Source organism: Balaenoptera musculus, chromosome 12, assembly GCF_009873245.2.
Source record: "Balaenoptera musculus isolate JJ_BM4_2016_0621 chromosome 12, mBalMus1.pri.v3, whole genome shotgun sequence".
NCBI lineage: Eukaryota > Metazoa > Chordata > Mammalia > Artiodactyla > Balaenopteridae > Balaenoptera > Balaenoptera musculus.
In genome coordinates, this window is record NC_045796.1 from 8,309,560 (window position 1) to 8,329,862 (window position 20,303).

The following is a 20,303-nucleotide window of genomic DNA, read 5'->3' on the forward strand; positions in this document are numbered from 1 at the left end:
AAAAGTCCTTGTCCTCGCTGGAGCTTTCCTCCTAGCGGAGACACGTGAACAAGTCAATATGGAGTGTGCCGGGGCTGAAGTCCTATCGAGAAAAACAAAGTAGGGGAAGTGGTCTGGAAGCGGGGCGGGGATTGTGCATCTTACATCGTGGTTAGAGAAGCCTTCAGTGGAGACTTGAAGGAGAAATGGGGGCGTGAACCATGAGACTGTCTCCGGGAAGTGTTCCAGCAAAGGCCTCAGTGGTCAGTGGAGCATGCCAGGCCTGTCGTCCAAGTGCCAGGAGGCCGTGGTGGCCGGAGCTGGGCCAGCGAGGAGGCGCAGAGGGTCGGATGATGTGCACCTCTGTACCGATCGTGAGGACTTGGGGTTCACTCTGAGAAGAGCAGCCTACAGAGGGCTTTGACCAGACGTGTGCCGTGATCAGTTGGGGGTCTAGAGGAGCCCTCTGGCCACTGTGTGGAGAATAGACTGTAGGGCCAGGAGTGGAAGCGGGAGACCGGTGAGAGACAGGGGCACGAGTGCGGGGGGAGGTGCTGCCGGTGGCCCCACGGGCAGGAAGAAGGGGTGCGGTTCTGGGCGCTTTCCGGAGCTGGCTTTGCTGGTGGCTGTGCTGGTGGGCTGACGTGGGGTGCGAGAGGACTAGCGTGAAAAATAACCGTGTCGTCAAAGATGTCCTGAGAAAACAGCTGGCGCTCACTGAGGTGGGGAAGGCCTTTGGATGAGTAAGTTTGGGGTTGAAGATCAGGGGTTCAGTTTTGACAAGCTGAGTTTTTTGTTAATGTAACATTGAAGTATTTCCCAGTGGATGGTTGTCTATCTAGAAAATGAGAGTTGAACATTTTCCGTGTAGTCTGTATACGGCACCATCTGTTTTATAGCATTCCACTATTTTCTGTCTTTGTTCTCTTTCTTATTTCATTTACTGAAATCTTTTCTACCCAAGAAGACCGAGTTCTTTGAAGCCCAGGAGTGAATTTTCTACTAGCTTTGCCACCCCTGCTGGCTTCTCACTAGTTGTTTGGTACAGTATTAATTGAACTGAAAATCCACTGGGACAAATATTTTGGGGAAGGTTTCTTTTTGGGTAGAGTCTTGAAATTGTGAAATTTTGGGACCCATAGGGATGTTACAATGGTCCAATCATCTGACGTTTTACAAAGAAAAAAAAAACAGTGTATAGAATGGTCAAAAAAGTAAGAATGAAAAAAAAATGTGTTTTTATTTTAACCTTTCAGGTGATGTTACAGCTCAGGTAGCTCTACAGCCTGCAATAAAGTTCAACGGTGGAGGCCATATCAATCATAGCATTTTCTGGACAAATCTGAGCCCTAACGGTGGTGGAGAACCCGAAGGTTAGTTTAGATTGGTGCAACCTTAGCTACGTTTTGTGCATGATAGGAATGACTTGATTTTCTTAAGTTACCTTAATTCTCCCTGAGGTATCATAATGGCATGTCTTTCACAGCAAGTAGTACAACAAAGTTGTAACTTTCAAAGGGGCACATGCAAGAGTGGAGAATACATTCAGGGAATTATATCGTCAGATTTTATACACACACACAATATCACATACAGTGTCATCTTTCGGTTGAAGTGTACTGTACGTTAGGGAAAGACTGAGAAACTTCGTTTTTAGAAAAGATGAGCTTTCACTTACTAGCTCTAGGCCCTGGGACAAGATGTTAGCCATTCTGTACCTTACTTTCTTCATCTATATGATATGGGGATAATAATAGGGTTGTTTTAAAAATTAAGTAAGTTATTATAGAATAGTGCCTTTTGCTATTGTTTTACTACTCTTCCTAACTGATAAAAAGTCAGTTGTCCCAGAAAATTAGGTTTTCCAGGACAACTGCAGGTAACAAGGGAGTACAGAGCTGATGATCTTGTTCACTCTGCTTGTTTACTTGACCTCCTATGTAGCACGCAGAGACCCAGAGCTTTTTTTTTTTTTTTTTTTAATTTTTATTTATTTATTTATTTATTTATTATTTATGGCTGTGTTGGGTCTTCGTTTCTGTGCGTGGGCTTTCTCCAGTTGCGGCGAGCGGGGGCCACTCTTCATCGCGGTGCGCGGGCCTCTCACTATCGTGGCCTCTCTTGTTGCGGAGCACAGGCTCCAGACGCGCAGGCTCAGTAATTGTGGCTCACGGGCCTAGTTGCTCCGCGGCATGTGGGATCTTCCCAGACCAGGGCTCGAACCCGTGTCCTCTGCATTAGCAGGCAGATTCTCAACCACTGCGCCACCAGGGAAGCCCGAGACCCAGAGCTTTAATTATCCTCCCCACCCCAGGGAAGGTATGGGGCATAAATACAGCTCTCCCCCTTTGTTTCAGCTCTTCTGGCAAGTACCTTAAGTTCCTGTGACATTTTTTTGTTTTTAATCATGTTCTAGAAGGCACCTTGTGCACTTGAAATAAGCAGTTTCATTTGGAAGTAAAGATGAATGGAGGAATAAGTATGGGAAGCTGGACAATTTATTTTTTCTGAGTTACGTCTTCAGACCGTGACTTAATACTTTTGAGGTGTTGTGAGTTACCAGAATACCAGATACACCTGTATTCAGCCAACAGGTTTTGGTACTCTGCCATTTTGTGTTATCTGGTACCACTTTATTCCATCATTTGTGCTTATAACAGTTGATTACTTTTAAGCCAATAGAGTAAGAGAAGTGATATTTTGGGCCTAGTTGATTTAGTTGATGTGCTCAGTCTCGAATTGTATTCTGTATTGCTACAGAATAAAAAGGGTGATAACTCGTAAAGTGTACCCTTAGTTCACTAATAGGCAACATCACTCTTTTTAAAATGATACAGTTGAGATAGGAAAGATCTAGGCCGCCTTGGAGAAGAAGCAAATCTCACCCATAACATTTTATTCCCAAATTGAAACATAGAGTCGGTAGGGTAGAAGTCAACGTAAAATCTTCTGTTGAGGGGAAAAAAGAAAGCTAAGGAAAAATACTATTTCTTTCCTTGTGGAAACGGCACTGTGAGTGAAGAAATCCCTCTAACGTGTTTCAGCAACAAACACGTAAATTAAAATTGTGAGATGTTATGACCCTGGTGTCAGGACAGGAATAACACTGTGTTTTGTAGGCTCACTGGGTCGTGTAGTGTTTTCCATGTGTTTCTAGTTGTGTCTGGGGCCATTTGACAAGAATATTGGGATATATATAATAAAATATTTTATTGTAATTGTTGCCATATGTTCATTTGTGGGTGGTTTTTGGGTTTTTTTTTTAATAGGGGAGTTGCTGGAAGCCATCAAACGTGACTTTGGTTCCTTCAAGAACTTTAAGGAGAAGTTGACCGCCGTATCCGTTGGTGTCCAAGGCTCAGGCTGGGGTTGGCTCGGTTTCAGTAAGGAACAGGGACGCTTACAGATTGCTGCTTGTTCTAACCAGGATCCCCTGCAAGGAACAACAGGTTAGGCTTAAGAATTATTACACGTTTATTCGGGAGAGATGGTTCACTATAAAGCATTTACCGTGAAATACGGAAGACTAGCAGTGTTTAAATCTACCCTGAGCACGTACTAAATTGAACAGATCTTAGTAGATGATACCCGGAGTCTTGTGGGAGCAAAAATCTTTCCAAGTCCTTGATATTTTATAAAATGAGCACATGTAGTTTTACAGATATGTTAACAAAACATGTTTTAAACATAAACTCTGCTTCATTTGACAGAGAATTTGTATCAGCCTACATAATAATTATATGCACTAGAATAAAAAAAGTAAAATTAGATAAACACCGTGAAGGAGGAAAAGACACATAGGCTGGGTCTGACTTCAGAGCTTGGACTCTCAACCCCTCTGCTGAGCACCTGTGGTCAAACTGGGACCAGAGCTCAGGTTTCCAGACATCTACTTTCCTGAGGATTTTTTGGCGTAGGAAAAGATTGGGCTTAGAAGCTGCAGGCTGGGTTCACCAAATCCTTTTTTATGTTGAGCCAGATGGAAGTAGAAGCTCTTTAGGAAATAGTCATAAGGATCCAGCAGTTTGCTGGAACTTTGATGTGAGGTGATACCTTAGCATCAATCAGCAGTAGGTCTCAGCCATATTTTCTACCTCCACACATGTCAGGAGACTTGCTTACGTGACTCACTAACCTGGATATGTTCAGATTAGCCAGAATCTAAACAGCTCTTTAGGGAAAGTGAGATGCCACAGAATTTGGAAAAGCAACCAAAGATGTGTGAGCCCTGAGCGCTCTCAGAGTCAGGTACCTGACTGAGGAGGCTGTGACTGGCAGGTGAGTCCTAGCGACCCCTTCTCTCCTGCTTGAAGAAAGCCCATTGGAATAAAGATAAATGAAAGTTATGGCGATTTATTTAGGGGGAAAATCATGTATAAATTTTGTTCCCTTAATTCTAAGTTATTAGTGACGCACCTCACAATTGATTTAGACATGCTGGTTGATGCTTGTTTTCCTAGAGGAGCGCTTTCAGTTGGAGAGGTTTCTTAAATGAATGTTTTATAACTACTTCTTCACTTACACTTTTCAGAAACTAAATAACGTATCTTTTTCTTAAGCCTTACTCAGTTTTCCTTGTTAACTTAATTTTTATTATGTCTCATAAACGCTTTTATTTATTTATTTATTTATTTGAAGTCGAGTTGATTTACAGTGTTGTGTTAATTTCTGCCCTACAGCAAGGTGACTCAGCTGCACATATGTATAATCGTAAACGCTTTGTATTCTCTGTGACTAACATCAGCCCAGGGGAGCAGAGCAGGGTTTCCATAGACTCCCCCAAATGCTCAGCACCTTCGGAAGGTCCTCAGCCACACCCACAAGGAGAACACACCCTTCCTGAGACCCCTAGGGAGGACCACTGAGAACTGGCCCTTGGATAAATCTGTTGATATTTTAAGAATAGCTGTTAAAATACTGTGGTTAGTTGATTTTCCCATGTCTGTTTTAATTAGTTTTACTATTTATCACATTTTCTGCCAAAGAGTAAAGTTTAAAATCTTTTTCTAGGATACTTATTCTTATGCAGATTTCCTGTTTACATAAGAAACTGAAAAGTGGATGAGAGTGTTGTGAAGGGTAGTTTTGTGTGCACAGGATGATTAAAGTTTAAAGCGAGAAGATGCCGCGTTTTAGAGTGAAATTCATAGTTTTTGTTTCTTTCCCCTTCTTTCCAATAGGTCTTATTCCACTGCTGGGAATCGATGTGTGGGAGCATGCTTATTACCTTCAGTATAAAAATGTCAGGCCTGATTATCTGAAAGCCATTTGGAATGTAATCAGCTGGGAGAATGTAACTGCGAGATACATGGCTGGCAAAAAGTAACACATCAGCCTTACACTGAGTACATCGAGCTCTTTATGACTAGTTTTGTAGTAGTGCAGAGAACCACATATACCAGTAAGCTGCTCCATTGTAGTGTTTCTGAGTGTGGCTTACTCAAATATTTGATAAACATAATTTAGTGCTGTGAATAATCTCTTTTAAAAGCTTGTTATTAGGCAACTGTTTGAAAATGTTAAATGCTTTGTATGATTTAAGCTTTTGATTGAACATTTTCTTCAGAGAGCTATAATAGCTAGGAGATTATAATTTTCATCATAAAACCATGAAGAATGTTTCATCCCTATACTGTTGGGGTGTCTAAGGAAGCCTTTCTAATCCTGTTCTATTGCAGTTACAGAAAATCTGGTCTTTTGCCCCATTCGTTTAATAATAAAATATTAAATTTATTTCCCAAGGGAAATATTCAGTTTTCTATTGAAAATTGCTCTTTTTGTAAGTAATCCTCTGTCCAGTATTACTTCTGGTGGATATCACCCAGCGGTCTTTAGTTACTTATGATCACAGGTTATACAGGGTTAACACTAACCATTTTGTCATTAAAAATATATATAACTTGATTGCTAATTGAGAATTGCTTTATTATGAGAAGGAAATAGTAGTGCCTCTGAATTTTTCTGTAGACAGAAAAAGACTTCTGTGAAATTTTGTCCTCAAACACAGAAATGTGTGTTGTCGAAGTGCTCAAAGTGGACAAATTAGGGCCTAGTTAATAAAGTCAATGATAGGGATGGGCCACAAATCTGCTGGCCAGACACTTGCCCCTCTTCTTTTGGGCCTGCTCATGAAGCATCCCTCTCAAGAGAACCAGACCTGGGTCAGGGCCTGCATTTCCAAGTAATGAAAGACAAATTGGTTTCAGGACACAGGAGCATGCCTCTCTCAGGAACATTTATTTTCAAAGATTTGTTTTTGAGTTATTTCATCCATTTTGATGTTTTTTGTTTCTTCTAGAAAATGTACAATCACTACAGAAGCTTTATATTGTTTCATTGGTTTTTCTAATAAAGGGAAAACCGTATCCCTCATATAGTGACAGGGCAGTCAAATTACATTCCTGTTGAGTTTTTGCGAATGGAGCTGTGCAATGCAGCAGGGTCCTTTCTGTCTTTGGCTTCACGGTGTCAGGTGGTCCACGTTCTTCATCATCTTCTCTCCTTATCGTTAATAGCTGTATAGTATTTTATCAATTGGACATTTCCTAATATATTTCACAGTTTTGTTACTGAAGATTTCATTTGTTTCTAATCTGATGATTACAGGTAATGCTATTCTGATACCCCACACAGGTTTTACCTTCTATTGGAATATTTTCTCTATGTAGGTTTTTTCCTTAAACCTATTTTAGTAACAGGGTGTTTTCTCAAGTTTATCTTTTCATTTAAAAAAATTTCCCCCTAACTTTATTATCCTGGTTTTTTTTCCCATGGAAAAATGGAGTGACTTAGCAGTTTCAATATTGAAGACTGAAGTTTTAAAAAAAATTTAAATTCAAGGCACTTTTCTTTTAGAATTCAATTAGAAAAGTATTTAGGCTTTCTGAATTGTCAACAGCGTTGATGAGACTAGTGTTAACTGTGTGTGTGTGTGTGTGTGCTTGTGGATGGAACACACTTCAGAGACTGCTTGCCATCCTTTCTATACCACAGTAAAATGGCTTTAATGGGGCACAACTGAGAGTCGTGTGACTGCTCCTTACATATATCTGTACACACATGTATATGCCTATATGTATATTAACAAGGCAGTGTGTGTGTGTGACGGCTGATTACATATACCCTATACACACATATATATGCCTATGTATGTAAACAAGGCAGTGAACTCTGTGTAAACAGACCATTGAGAAAATAGGACCTTTTTGAAAGATGGGCTTTTGAATACAGGTAGTCTTCTAGATCATGAACTAACAAAGATATGCAGAGACTACTGACTTACATAAAGCTTTTGGACTCTCATTAAGCTTTAAGATTAAAAAAATATTCAATGTTGAAATTTCTATGGGGCTCTATTTTTGCTTTGATTGTATCATGTGAGAACAAGGGAAAGCATACTGTCCTCCACTGCAGTTTTGGATTTTAAGAGGCTAAGATAACATACAGAGTAGAGATTTTAATCATCCAGCAGAAAATGAGACTCTATAAGATTCTGTTTAGCCCTGTTTTTCAAAATAGAAAAGAAACAGAAAAGGTAAAACAACCGTTTCTTCTGGAAAGAGCAAGTACTGTTCACCCAGGAAGGATTTTTGTGACTGAATCAGCAGTGCCTGCTCTAGTCATAGATGGGCTTCAAAAATCTTAGCATGATTGGTGCTGCAGGGGAACAGGATGCAGAACAAATGCTGTCTGTGAAATAGTATCTGTTGCTCGAACTGTTGTGTAATAATTAAACTTTGATATTGAGAAGTTACAACTTTATTACACAGCTCAGATTCATGATTCTAAAATGAGATTTGAATTTCTGTGGAGTGCCTTTAAAAAGTAACATCAAAATCATAAAATTAAGATTGATGTGTGTTGTCAGTCATATCTAAAACTAGGTATAAATACAAATTTTGTTTCCTGTTTTAATTTCAGGGGAACTATTGTTTGGGAAAGCTGTTCGGTAACTGTTTTATAAATCACTGTCTCTCTCTTTCAGTCATACCCCAATGATCCCAGCAGGCTAATGCCCTGTATTCTAAGATACACATGGTACATACTAAAAATCCTGTAAGGTCCTGGAGAGTTTTCATTTAATTATTCATTAAAGAAGCATTTATTTTCATATTGTAAGTGTGAAGCTTTTTGATTATTAATAAAAGAATCTGTTAACCATCAAAGGAAGTCTGTATTAAGTATGTGTGTCAAAACATTTATAATCTTGCAATGCTTTATCATTTTTACTGTAGGAAAGGAATAATAAATGATAGGTAGTTGAAATTTTACTCTAAAAACCCAGAAGGCATATGAATTCTATCTCTGGGAGGAATTTTTTTGTGCATGGTTCTCATGACTGTGGCTCCACCTTCTGGAGACTCTAATTTGGGGGGTCTCCATGGTTCATCTGGGGGAGGTGATGGGCAGTTTCCTCTACTTGGAGAATGCCTAGCTTTCAAGGCCTGATTTCTACCAGTACAAGTTTGAGAGGTCTGAAGGTTATTTAAAAACTCAAACAGCGAAAAACTTTTTTAGTCTGATTCCATCGTTTCTTTGGCAATACATTGGCCTTAAAAAACTTTGTGGGTTTCTAACCCATTTGCAGCCGGTTTTATGTGCCAGTATCCACAATAAACATTTTATCCACAATGAAAATTTTTTACTAGATGTACTAGATGTGAGTAATTTTTTTTGCAACATCTTTATTGGCGTATAATTGCTTTACAGTGGTGTGTTAGTTTCTGCTTTATAACAAAGTGAATCAGCTATACATATACATATATCCCCATATCTCCTCCCTCTTGTGTCTCCCTCCCACCCTCCCTATCCCACTCTTCTAGGTGGTCACAAAGCACCGAGCTGATCTCCCTGTGCTATGCGGCTGCTTCCCACTAACTATTTTACATTTGGTAGTGTATATATGTCAGTGCCACTCTCTCACTTCATCCCAGCTTACCTTTCCCCCTCCCCACGTCAAGTTCATTCTCTACGTCTGCGTCTTTATTCCTGTCCTGCCCCTAGGTTCTTCAGAACCATTTTTTTTTTTAAGATTTCATATATATGCGTTAGCATACGGTATTTGTTTTTCTCTTTCTGACTTTCTTCACCCTGTATGACAGACTCCAGGTCCATCCACATAGATGTGAGTAATTTTTATCCTTGCTTCCTTACCTCGTCAACGTAAGAGCAGCTACCTTGAGCTAAAGGTAGTTAAAACAGTAAGCTCGTAGGGGAAGCCGACATCCTTCATCTTTGCTTTGGGGCTGAGACTTGAGCATTTGCTTAAAGCCTTTTTCAGTCTTACATCTTTTACTGTTTGGGATTTAGAAGTAGTCAGCTTTCGCAGACTTTGAGGACCCAGATTTGTGAACTATATTTCCTTTCATTTCTGCTTGCAGACGGGCCAGTTCTTTCCTGAAGGCACCAATGATATCTTGCTAAAGGGGGAGATAAAAGCCAACACACAGGGTCAGTCTGGTTCTTCTCGAACATTCTAGAGCTGCAGTGGCTGTGCCTTTCACGTTACTGCAGGAAGCAGATTTACCGCATGATCTACCACTGGGAAACACGGCTTTCTAACTTTTCAGCTCCCGATACCAATTTTCTCACTGACCACTAAGCCCATGCCACAGTTTGAATTTTTTTTTTTGGCTGGGACAGTACCCACTTCAAGGTCCTAGTATTTGAATTAATTTGGGTAACAAACTGCTGCTTTGACAACAAACTCCAAATATATAATGGCTCAAATACAACAGATTTTTTTTCACTCAGGTAAAGTGTATAAGTGTTTCTGGTTAGTGCCAGAGCTTTCTTCCGCGCAGTGATTCGGGCATCCAGGCTCTTTAGCTCTTACTGCTTTGCCGCCCCAGTAAGTGCCATCTGAGGAGCTCTTGTCACTGTCATTGAGCGTATGGAGTGCAAACCAGCATGCAGATCACGTGTCTGAAGTTTTATGGGCCAGGCCGTGGTGCCTATGTGTCTGCTCATATTTTACTGGTGACCACAGTGCACCTAAACACAAGGAAGGCTAGGAAGAGGGTTTAGCTGTACTCCTGTGCCCAGAAAGGACAAGAAACAGCCAATCTCTCTACTGCTTTGCGATTCTGAGCAATCTGTTTGACCTCTCTGTGCCTCAGCTTCTCAGCTGACCATAATGGGTTTTTGTGAGTTTACGGGGTCTGGCATGAAATGAGCACTGTTAAGTATAGCTGTCATAGAAGTTGTTTTACATGGCTTCTCAATTTTTATCTTGTGTGATTCAGCCACCCTGCAGGGAAGGCAGAGAGAATACAGACTCAGGGACAGATTTGTACCTGGGACTCTGGTGGCCTGTTCTAGGATCCTCTGCCTGCTTTAGTGTGCTTTCCACAACAGTGTGTCATATTCTGAAAGAATACCTTAATGTGTACGTTCTAAGTCAGGGGCGGGGGAAGTGTCTTCATTTAGGAAAAAGCTGAAATACCCAGATCTATTAAAGCAATTCCACCAATGTTTTGATGGACTTCTCCATCTACATGTTTTAATTACACCCTTTCATTTCCTCCCCAGTACCAAAACATAAAACTGCTTACAAAGCAATTTTTTCCTAAAAAGCCTATTTTTATTTGGTTAAGCCTTTCTGTGAGAATGCCTGGGAGAAGCCAAAAGTGAGATTCCCCCTATCCCCTACCCAAAGGAAAAAAAAAAAAAAAAAAAAAGGAAGAATCAGATGGGAAAGGGTGTGTGGCTTTAATTTCTAATTTTTTAGACTTAACCACCAAATACTTAAAGAGTAAGATTTTTGGGACTTCCCTCATGATGCAGTGGCTAAGAATCTGCCTGCCAGTGCAGGGGACATGGGTTCGAGCCCTGGTCCGGGAAGATCCCACATGTCACGGAGCAACTAAGCCCATGCGCCACGACTACTGAGCCTGCATTCTAGAGCCCGCGAGCCACAACTACTGAGCCTGTGAGCCACAACTACTGAGCCTGCGTGCCTAGACCCCTGCTCCGCAGCAAGAGAAGCCACCGCAATGAGAAGCCCGCACACCGCAACGAAGAGTAGCCCCCACTCACCACAACTAGAGAAAGCCTGCGTGCAGCAACGAAGGCCCAACGCAACCAAAAATAATAAATAAATAAATTAATTAAAAAAACAAAAAAGATTCTTTACATGAGTCCTGTAAGCAAATGAGTATTTCCTTGGGGTTGAAAGTGAGATATTTCAGACAAAATGGGATATTTGGGGGCAAGTTCTGGAGTTTGCGTGGGGTGTGCTCTGGCCCATTTTCTCATGCTGTGCATCCTAACCTCCTCTCCCAGAGCGATGCCCCTTCTTCAGGGCTTTCTCCATCAGCTGTGCCTCCTGTTCCTTTACGTATCAACCCAGATCTTTGGGGAACGGGCTTGTGTCATTATTTCTTACGAGACAAAATCCCAAAGGTGTTGTAGTCACAGTACTTTCTCACTGCTCATCCTCAGATCACACTGCCGCATTCAGGGTTCTGCCCCACACCCCTGATGACCCAACGCCATGTCCAGTGTGTACTGGACACTGGTGAACATTTGTCATCTTGCCGGGGATGTTCATCACAAACTCATGCCTCCAGTGAAGGTCCACCTTCTAGTGATGGTCACCTGTCCCAAACGGGATAATCAGAATTCTTCTCCAATTTTTGAAGACTAGAATCTTAAAAGACAGTTCGTTCCTCTCCTTATTAAAACTATTAAATGTCTTTCCTTTATTTAAACCAAGTGGTCCTCAATCCTGCCTGCTCATTCGAGTCACCTTAGAGGAGCTCTACACAAGTAAGGATGCCCAAGCTCCACCCACGCAAGACTCTGAGTCAAATGGTCCAAGCATGGGTATATTTTAAAAAATTTTCCCAGGTGACCCCCATGTGCATCTAGGGTCGAGAACCCTGAACAGAGTCCCGTCGTGAGAGAGACAAGCCTAGAGAAGCATGGACGGGAATAAGTGCGTATGCATTTAGCATTTTGCCCCTGTGCAGGGCTCCTTGAGATGTACATCTGCTGCCTCTGCCTCTCAGCACCTGGGTGAGATGCCTCTGTCGGGGAGGGCACGGGCTTCCCTCCCATCACGTAAAGCTGCTGCTGGGATGTGGCCGCTCAGCCAGGCACTGCTTTTCCAAACCTTCCTTACATCTAGGAGGGGCCCCATGACAGGCTCTGTGCTGTGACCAGAGGTGGTTAAGAGCCTTCTTAACCTTCTCGTATGCCTTCCACTGGCTTGCTGGGCATGAGCGCTGCTATTTTGGAAGCCACCTGTAAACATGGCACAGACACGGAAGAGAAGAAATTCGTATCCTCGAATCATTGTTTCAAAGAGAGCTGTGAGGGCAAGAACACCTAGATTATGCCAGCAAGAAACAACATTCAATGTATTAAGGCATAGAAATGTTGGCATTTGTTTGTTGCAGCAACTGACATTACTCTAGTAGCCCGGCGGCTTCCCTGCTGTCTGATATACTGTACTACCTTGTTTATTTGGGGGGACAACATTTTTTCACCCCATCAGGGCTTGGTAGGTCTGTCTATTCCTGTGCTCTGCCCCCTCTCCTCCCTAGTTTGGTCCACAAGATGGGCTCATGAATCAGACTAGTCAAGTTCTCCATTTCTTGGGGGGGTGCATGAAAAGTTCAGGTCATGGTTTCATGACTCAAACTGGGTCAATGAGAATCTTCCCTTAGTCTCAACATAGGGCAGCGGGCAAAGGTGTTCTCTGCCCTAGGACTCCTATTGGGAGGGGCTTGCAAGATGGTGGCACCTTGTCCACTACAGGGGACAAGCTGGCTGCGGGATGAAGACAGTGAGTGAAGCAAGGAAGGGCTGAGTGATGGAGGGAGAGGCAGGGCCTGATGTCACTGTTTGAGTCTCTGGTCTGGTGGTGCCTGAAGCCAGTGCCTGGGTGTACTGCTTATGTGAGCTGAAAATTCATTAAAATGATTGTGTTTAGTTTTCATTTAGTTCCTTACTCTGCTTAGGCGAGTTGAGTTGGATTGGTGTTTCTGGCCAACACTCTGCCCCATGACGACTCTAGCTCCAGCTCACTTTCCAGACTTGTAGAGCTCACTTCCTGTCTCGCTGCTCCACTTGAGGGGCTAAGAGGCAGCTCAAAACTAACTTGCTACTCCTGGGCGTATATCCGGAAAAGAGGAAAGCTCTAATTTGAAAAGACACACGCAACCCAATGTTCACTGCACTACTGTTCACAATAGCCAAGACATGGAAGCAACCTCAGTGTCCATCAACAGATGTATGGATAAAGAAGAAGTGGGGGCTTCCCTGGTGGCGCAGTGGTTGAGAATCTGCCTGCCAATGCAGGGGACACGGATTCGAGCCCTGGTCTGGGAAGATCCCACGTGCTGCAGAGCAACTAGGCCCGTGAGCCACAACTACTGAGCCTGTGTGTCTGGAGCCTGTGCTCCGCAACAAGAGAGGCCGCGATAGTGAGAGGCCCACGCACCGCGATGAAGAGTGGCCCCGCTCGCCGCAACTAGAGAAAGCCCTCGCACAGAAACGAAGACCCAGCACAGCCAAAAATAAATAAATAAATAAATAAATAAATTTATTAAAAAAAAGAAGTGGTATATATATACCATGGACTACTACTCAGCCATAAAAAAGAATGAAATAAAGCCATTTGCAGCAACCTGGATGGACCTAGAGATTATCATACTAAGTGAAGTAAGTCAGACAGAGAACGACAAATATCATATGATATCACTTACATGTGGAACCTAAAAAATAGTACAAACGAACTTATTTATAAAACAGAAGCAGACTCACAGACATAGAAAACAAATTTATGGTTACCAAAGGGGATAGTGGGGCAGGGGGAGGGATAAACTGGGAATATGAGATTAACAGATGCACACCATCATATATAAAATAGATAAACAACATGGATTTACTGTATAGCACAAGGAACTATATTCAATATCTTGTAATAAACTACAACGGAAAAGATTCAAAAAAAAGAATATATATATATATATACACACACACACACACACACACACACACATATACATATATATGTATAACAGAATCATTTGCTCTACACCTGAAACTAAGACAATATTGTAAATCAACACTACTTCAATTAAAAAACAACCAAGGGACTTCCCTGTGGCGCAGTGGTTAAGAATCCACCTGCCAATGCAGGGGACAGGGGTTCGATCCCCGGTCCAGGAAGGTCCCACATGCCGCGGAGCAACTAAGCCCGTGAGCCACAGTTACTGAGCCTGCAAGCCACAACTACTGAAGCCCGTGCGCCTAGAGCCTGTGCTCCACAACAAGAGAAGCCACCGCAATGAGAAGCCCGCGCACTGCAACTAAGAGTAGACCCCGCTCGCCACAACTAGAGAAAGCCTGCGTGCAGCAACGAAGACCCAACACAGCCAAAAAATAAAGAAATTTATTTAAAAAAAATTATATATAAAAAAACAAACAACCAGACTTGCTGCAAAGGGAACTCTGGATTATGCCTGCTCCCAAGTCTGCTCATTTTTGAGTCTTTCCGTTTCAGTAAATGGCAGCATCTCGTAGCTTGAACCCAGAACCTAAGTTACTCTTGAGTCTTCTCCTTCCTCACTCTTGTATCCAATTTAGCAGCAACTCTTGACATTTCTGCTTTCAAAATATAACTTCCTCATATCTGTATTCTCTTACGTGCATTTCCTCCAAAATGGTTTCTCCAAAAAACCCCCTAAATGGGTTTTCAGCTTCCATCTTACCTCCCTAGAACTTCATTCTTTTGTAGACACCAGAATAATCTGAGAGATGTCCACTCTTTCTCCTGAAAACTTGCCAGTGACATTCCTTTGCTCTTAGAATAAAGTCTAGAATTCTTTACCAAGACCTTCAAGGCCTTGCACGGTCTGGCTCTTCCCTGCATTTCAACCTCAGCTCACATCACCACCCTTCACTTCTCACACTCCAGGGGCCTGGACTCTGCATTTCCAAGTCCCCTCCCAGTTCCTTTGTACCTTTGGGCCTTTACCCCTGCTGTTCCCACCTCCTGGGAAGTCATTCTTTTCTTCTTCCCACGGCCATCCTTCCACACAGAGGCCTCCCGGACCTATGTAATCCTATGTATTTCCTTCCTAGGACAGTCTGTAATTCTCTTGGCTACTTATTCCTTTGCTTGTTTATTACTTGCGTCTCTCCATTAGCATATAAACATCGTCAAGGCCATTCATAGCTGAATCTCTGGGCCTGTGTCTAGGGTATAGGTGGTGCTCAAAGCACAGCTCTCCTCTTCATGTGGCAGGCCCTAAGGGGGTCCTCACAATGCAGCCTGAAACCCCGCAGACTAGAAATTCTCTATGCTTCCTATTGGTTCCAGAGTTTGTGATTCTCCTGAACTAAATGTAAATCAAATATAATATCTTGATTAATATTCATTAGGTTGGAGTGATACAGGGACATAGAGCCTGGTAATTTAAGAGTTGTAGCTGTCTTCATGGAATAAGTTTTCCACTAGGAAGTTAACACTCTGTCAGTCTTAGTCTGCTTGGGCTGACATAACAAAATACCATAGACTTGACTCAAAGAACAGACATTTATTTCTCACAGTTCTGGAGGCTGGGAAGTCCAAGATCAAAATGCCAGCTGATTCAGTTCCTTGAGAGCCCTCTTCCTAGCTTGCCACTTTCTCCCTGTGTCCTCGTAGGGCAGAGACACATCTTTTTCTCTTCCTCTTCTTATAAGGCCAGAGTTTTATCTAATTAGGGCCCCACTCTTAGGGTTTAACTTAACCTTAGTTACCTCCTAAAAACCCCGCCTATAGATACTGTCACATTGTGAGTTAGGGCTTCAACCTGTGAATTCTGAAGGAACACAGTTCAGTTCACAGCAGTCTCTAATCTCTTTAAGCGCTTTCTCTCATTTGTTTTTCAGTACCTCAGCATTCCACGTGAGTAGTGCATCTTTGTATGAATCATAATATTACTGTAAACATGTCAAGTCCTAATGATTCAAGAAATCTGATAGAGGAAATAAGTTTACATCTTTAAGACAACTGTATAAAACCTTCTCATATACTCAAACACCTCATCTCAGTTTAAGGGACATTTGTACTTAAAGAATTTTAAGGAGAATTTCCAGCCTTTTGAGGTTTTAAACTAAGCACAAACTTTGTTTTTCTTTTCTTTCTTTTTTTTTTTTACTGAGTATAAGATCTGCATATTTCCTGGTTATAGAGGTAGGAAATAGAAGAAATTAATACTTCAATTTTGTTTTAATTGAATACTTGTAAGGAGCTCCCTTTTCCCACTCACGTTAAAATCTAACTCAAAACACATGAATTTGTAACACCTCAAATGCTGAAAAGATGTGGGCAACTATACGCCCGATTGTCTATTCTTTCTAGTTTGGTTATATTCAGTTGTCATTACGGTTATTGGTGAAATAGAGATGGAATGTTTAAAAATGGACTTTATTTTTTAGAGTTGTTTTAAATTAACAGCAAAACTGAGCAGAAAGTACAGAAATATCCTATATACTCCCTGCCTTTCCACCTTGGCTTCCCTCATGGTCACCCTCTCCCACAAGAGTGGTACATTTGTCACAACTGATGAACCTACACTGACACATCATCATCACCCGAAGTCCACAGTTTACATTAGAGTTCACTCTTGGTTTTATACGATTTATGAGTTTGGACAAACGTACAATGACATGAACCCACGATCAGAGTATCATACAAAATAGAGTCATTGTCCTAAACATCCTCTGTGTTCCACCTATTCATCCTCTTCCTCCAAAGCCCTGGCAGCCACTGATTCTTTTTACTCTCTCCATGGTTTTGCCTTTTCCAGATGTCATAGAGCTGGAATCATGACTATGTAGCCTTTTCAGATCAGCTTCTTTCACTTAGTAAAATGCATTTAAGTTTCCTCCAGGTCTTTTCATGGCTTCAGAGCTCATTTTTTTCTAGCGCTGAGTAACATTCCGTTGTCTGGATGAACCACAGTTTATTTATCTCTTCACCTACTGAATGCTTCTGAGTTTTGGCGATGGCGAACAGAGCTGCTATAAACATCTTCGTGCAGGTTTCTGTGTGGATACAGATTTTCAACTCATTTGGGAAAATACCAAGCGGAGTGCTTGCTGGATCATATGGTCAGAGTATGTTTAGTTTTGTAGAAATGTAATTTAAAAATTAACAAAATAACTTGTAGATGGTTAAATGTTCACCCCACCATAAGGGTGTCCTACGAGGGCGTCAGGCCAGGAGGGTGCATACTGGGTTGAAGTCCAGGGGGGAACTCCATCTGTTCAGTTCCCACAAAGCTGCCCCGGGAGCTGCCTTAGATCATTTTTTTTTTTTTAAAACATCTTTATTGAAGTATAATTGCCTTACAATGGTGTGTTAGTTTCTGCTTTATAACAAAGTGAATCAGTTATACATATACATATGTTCCCATATCTCTTCCCTCTTGCATCTCCCTCCCTCCCACCCTCCCCATCCCACCCCTCTAGGTGGTCACAAAGCACCGAGCTGATCTCCCTGTGCTATGTGGCTGCTTCCCACTAGCTATCTATTTTACATTTGGTAGTGTATATATGTCCATGACACTCTCTCACCCTGTCACATCTCACCCCTCCCCCTTCCCATATCCTCAAGTCCATTCTCTAGTAGGTCTGTGTCTTTATTCCTGTCTTGCCACTAGGTTCTTCATGGCCTTTTTTTCCCCTTAGAGTCCATATATATGTGTTAGCATACTGTATTTGTTTTTCTCTTTCTGACTTACTTCACTCTGTATGACAGACTCTAACTCCATCCACCTCATTACAAATACCTCCATTTCATTTCTTTTTATGGCTGAGTAATATTCCATTGTATATATGTGCCACATCTTTATCCATTCATCCGATGATGGACACTTAGGTTGCTTCCGTGTCCTGGCTATTGTAAATAGAGCTGCAATGAACATTTTGGTACATGACTCTTTTTGAACTATGGTTTTCTCAGGGTATATGCCCAGTAGTGGGATTGCTGGGTCGTATGGTAGTTCTATTTGTAGTTTTTTAAGGAACCTCCATACTGTTCTCCATAGTGGCTGTATCAATTTACATTCCCACCAACAGTGCAAGAGTGTTCCCTTTCCTCCACACCCTCTCCAGCAGTTATTGTTTCTAGATTTTTTGATGATGGCCATTCTGACCGGTGTGAGATGATATCTCATTGTAGTTTTTTTTTTTTTTTAAATTAATTAATTAATTTATTTATTTATTTTTGGCTGTGTTGGGTCTTCGTTTCTGTGCGAGGGCTTTCTCTAATTGTGGCAAGTGGAGGCCACTCTTCATCGCGGTGCGCGGGCCTCTCACCATCGTGGCCTCTCTCGTTGCGGAGCACAGGCTCCAGGTGCGCAGGCTCAGTAGTTGTGGCTCACGGGCCTAGTTGCTCCGTGGCATGTGGGATCTTCCCAGACCAGGGCTCGAACCCGTGTCCCCTGCATTAGCAGGCAGATTCTCAACCACTGCGCCACCAGGGAAGCCCTCATTGTAGTTTTGATTTGCATTTCTCTAATGATTAAAGATGTTGAGCATTCTTTCATGTGTCTGTAGGCCATCTGTATATCTTCTTTGGAGAAATGTCTATTTAGGTCTTCTGCCCATTTTTGGATTGGGTTGTTTGTTTTTTTGTTATTGAGCTGCATGAGCTGCTTGTAAATCTTGGAGATTAATCCTTTGTCAGTTGCTTCATTTGCAAATATTTTCTCCCATTCTGAGGGTTGTCTTTTGGTCTTGTTTATGGTTTCCTTTGCTGTGCAAAAGCTTTTAAGTTTCATTAGGTCCCATTTGTTTATTTGTGTTCTTATTTCCATTTCTCTGGGAGCTGGGTCAAAAAGAATCTTGCTGTGATGTATGTCATAGAGTGTTCTGCCTATGTTTTCCTCTAAGAGTTTGATAATGTCTGGCCTTACACTTAGGTCTTTAATCCATTTTGAGTTTATTTTTGTGCATGGTGTCAGGGAGTGTTCTAATTTCATACTTTTACATGTATCTGTCCAATTTTCCCAGCACCACTTATTGAAGAGGCTGTCTTTTCTCCACTCTGTATGCTTGCCTCCTTTATCAAAGATAAGGTGACCATATGTGCATGGGTTTATCTCTGGGCTTTCTATCCTGTTCCATTGATCTATATTTCTGTTTTTTGTGCCAGTACCAAACTGTCTTGATTACTGTAGCTTTGTAATATAGTCTGAAGTCAGGGAGCCTGATTCCCCCAGCTCCATTTTTTGTTCTCAAGATTGCTTTGGCTATTCGGGGTCTTTTGTGTTTCCATACAAATTGTGAAATTTTTTGTTCTAGTTCTGTGAAAAATGCCAGTGGTAGTTTGATAGGGATTGCATTGAATCTGTAGATTGCTTTGGGTAGTAGAGTCATTTTCACAATGTTGATTCTTCCAATCCAAGAACATGGTATATCTCTCCATCTATTTGTATCATCTTTAATTTCTTTCATCAGTGTCTTATAATTTTCTGAATACAGGTCTTTTGTCTCCTTAGGTAGGTTTATTCCTAGATATTTTATTCTTTTTGTTGCAACGGTAAACGGGAGTGTTTTCTTAATTTCACTTTCAGATTTTTCGTCATTAGTGTATAGAAATGCAAGAGATTTCTGTGCATTAATTTTGTATCCTGCTACTTTACCAAATTCATTGATTAGCTCTAGTAGTTTTCTGGTAGCATCTTTAGGATTCTCTACGTATAGTATCATGTCATCTGCAAACAGTGACAGCTTTACTTCTTCTTTTCCGATTTGGATTCCTTTTATTTCTTTTTCTTCTCTGATTGCTGTGGCTAACACTTCCAAAACTATGTTGAATAATAGTGGTGAGAGAGGGCAACCTTGTCTTGTTCCTGATCTTAGTGGAAATGGTTTCAGTTTTTCACCATTGAGGACAATGTTGGCTGTGGGTTTGTCATATATGGCCTTTATTATGTTGAGGAAAGTTCCCTCTATGCCTACTTTCTGCAGGGCTTTTATCGTAAATGGGTGTTGAATTTTGTCGAAAGCTTTCTCTGCATCTATTGAGATGATCATATGGTTTTTCTCCTTCAATTTGTTAATATGATGTATCACGTTGATTGATTTGTGTATATTGAAGAATCCTTGCATTCCTGGGATAAACCCCACTTGATCATGGTGTATGATCCTTTTAATGTGCTGTTGGATTCTGTTTGCTTGTATTTTGTTGAGGATTTTTGCATCTATGTTCATCAGTGATATTGGCCTGTAGTTTTCTTTCTTTGTGACATCTTTGTCTGGTTTTGGTATCAGGGTGGTGGTGGCCTCGTAGAATGAGTTTGGGAGTGTTCCTCCCTCTG

General features: G+C 41.6%; 1 protein-coding gene across 2 annotated transcripts in view; it reads left to right on the plus strand.

The window, feature by feature from the left end:
- The window catches only part of SOD2 (superoxide dismutase 2), a 37,458-nt gene extending 29,314 nt beyond the window's left edge, over positions 1 to 8,144 (plus strand). For both annotated transcript variants that reach the window (XM_036871606.1, XM_036871605.1), the window contains exons 3-5: positions 1,236 to 1,352; positions 3,249 to 3,428; positions 5,160 to 8,144. In XM_036871606.1, coding sequence (XP_036727501.1) covers positions 1,236 to 1,352; positions 3,249 to 3,428; positions 5,160 to 5,305 — 443 coding nt within the window. In that variant the 3' untranslated portion in view covers positions 5,306 to 8,144. The remainder of the gene's footprint in view (positions 1 to 1,235; positions 1,353 to 3,248; positions 3,429 to 5,159) is intronic.
- The last annotated feature ends 12,159 nt before the right edge of the window (positions 8,145 to 20,303 follow it).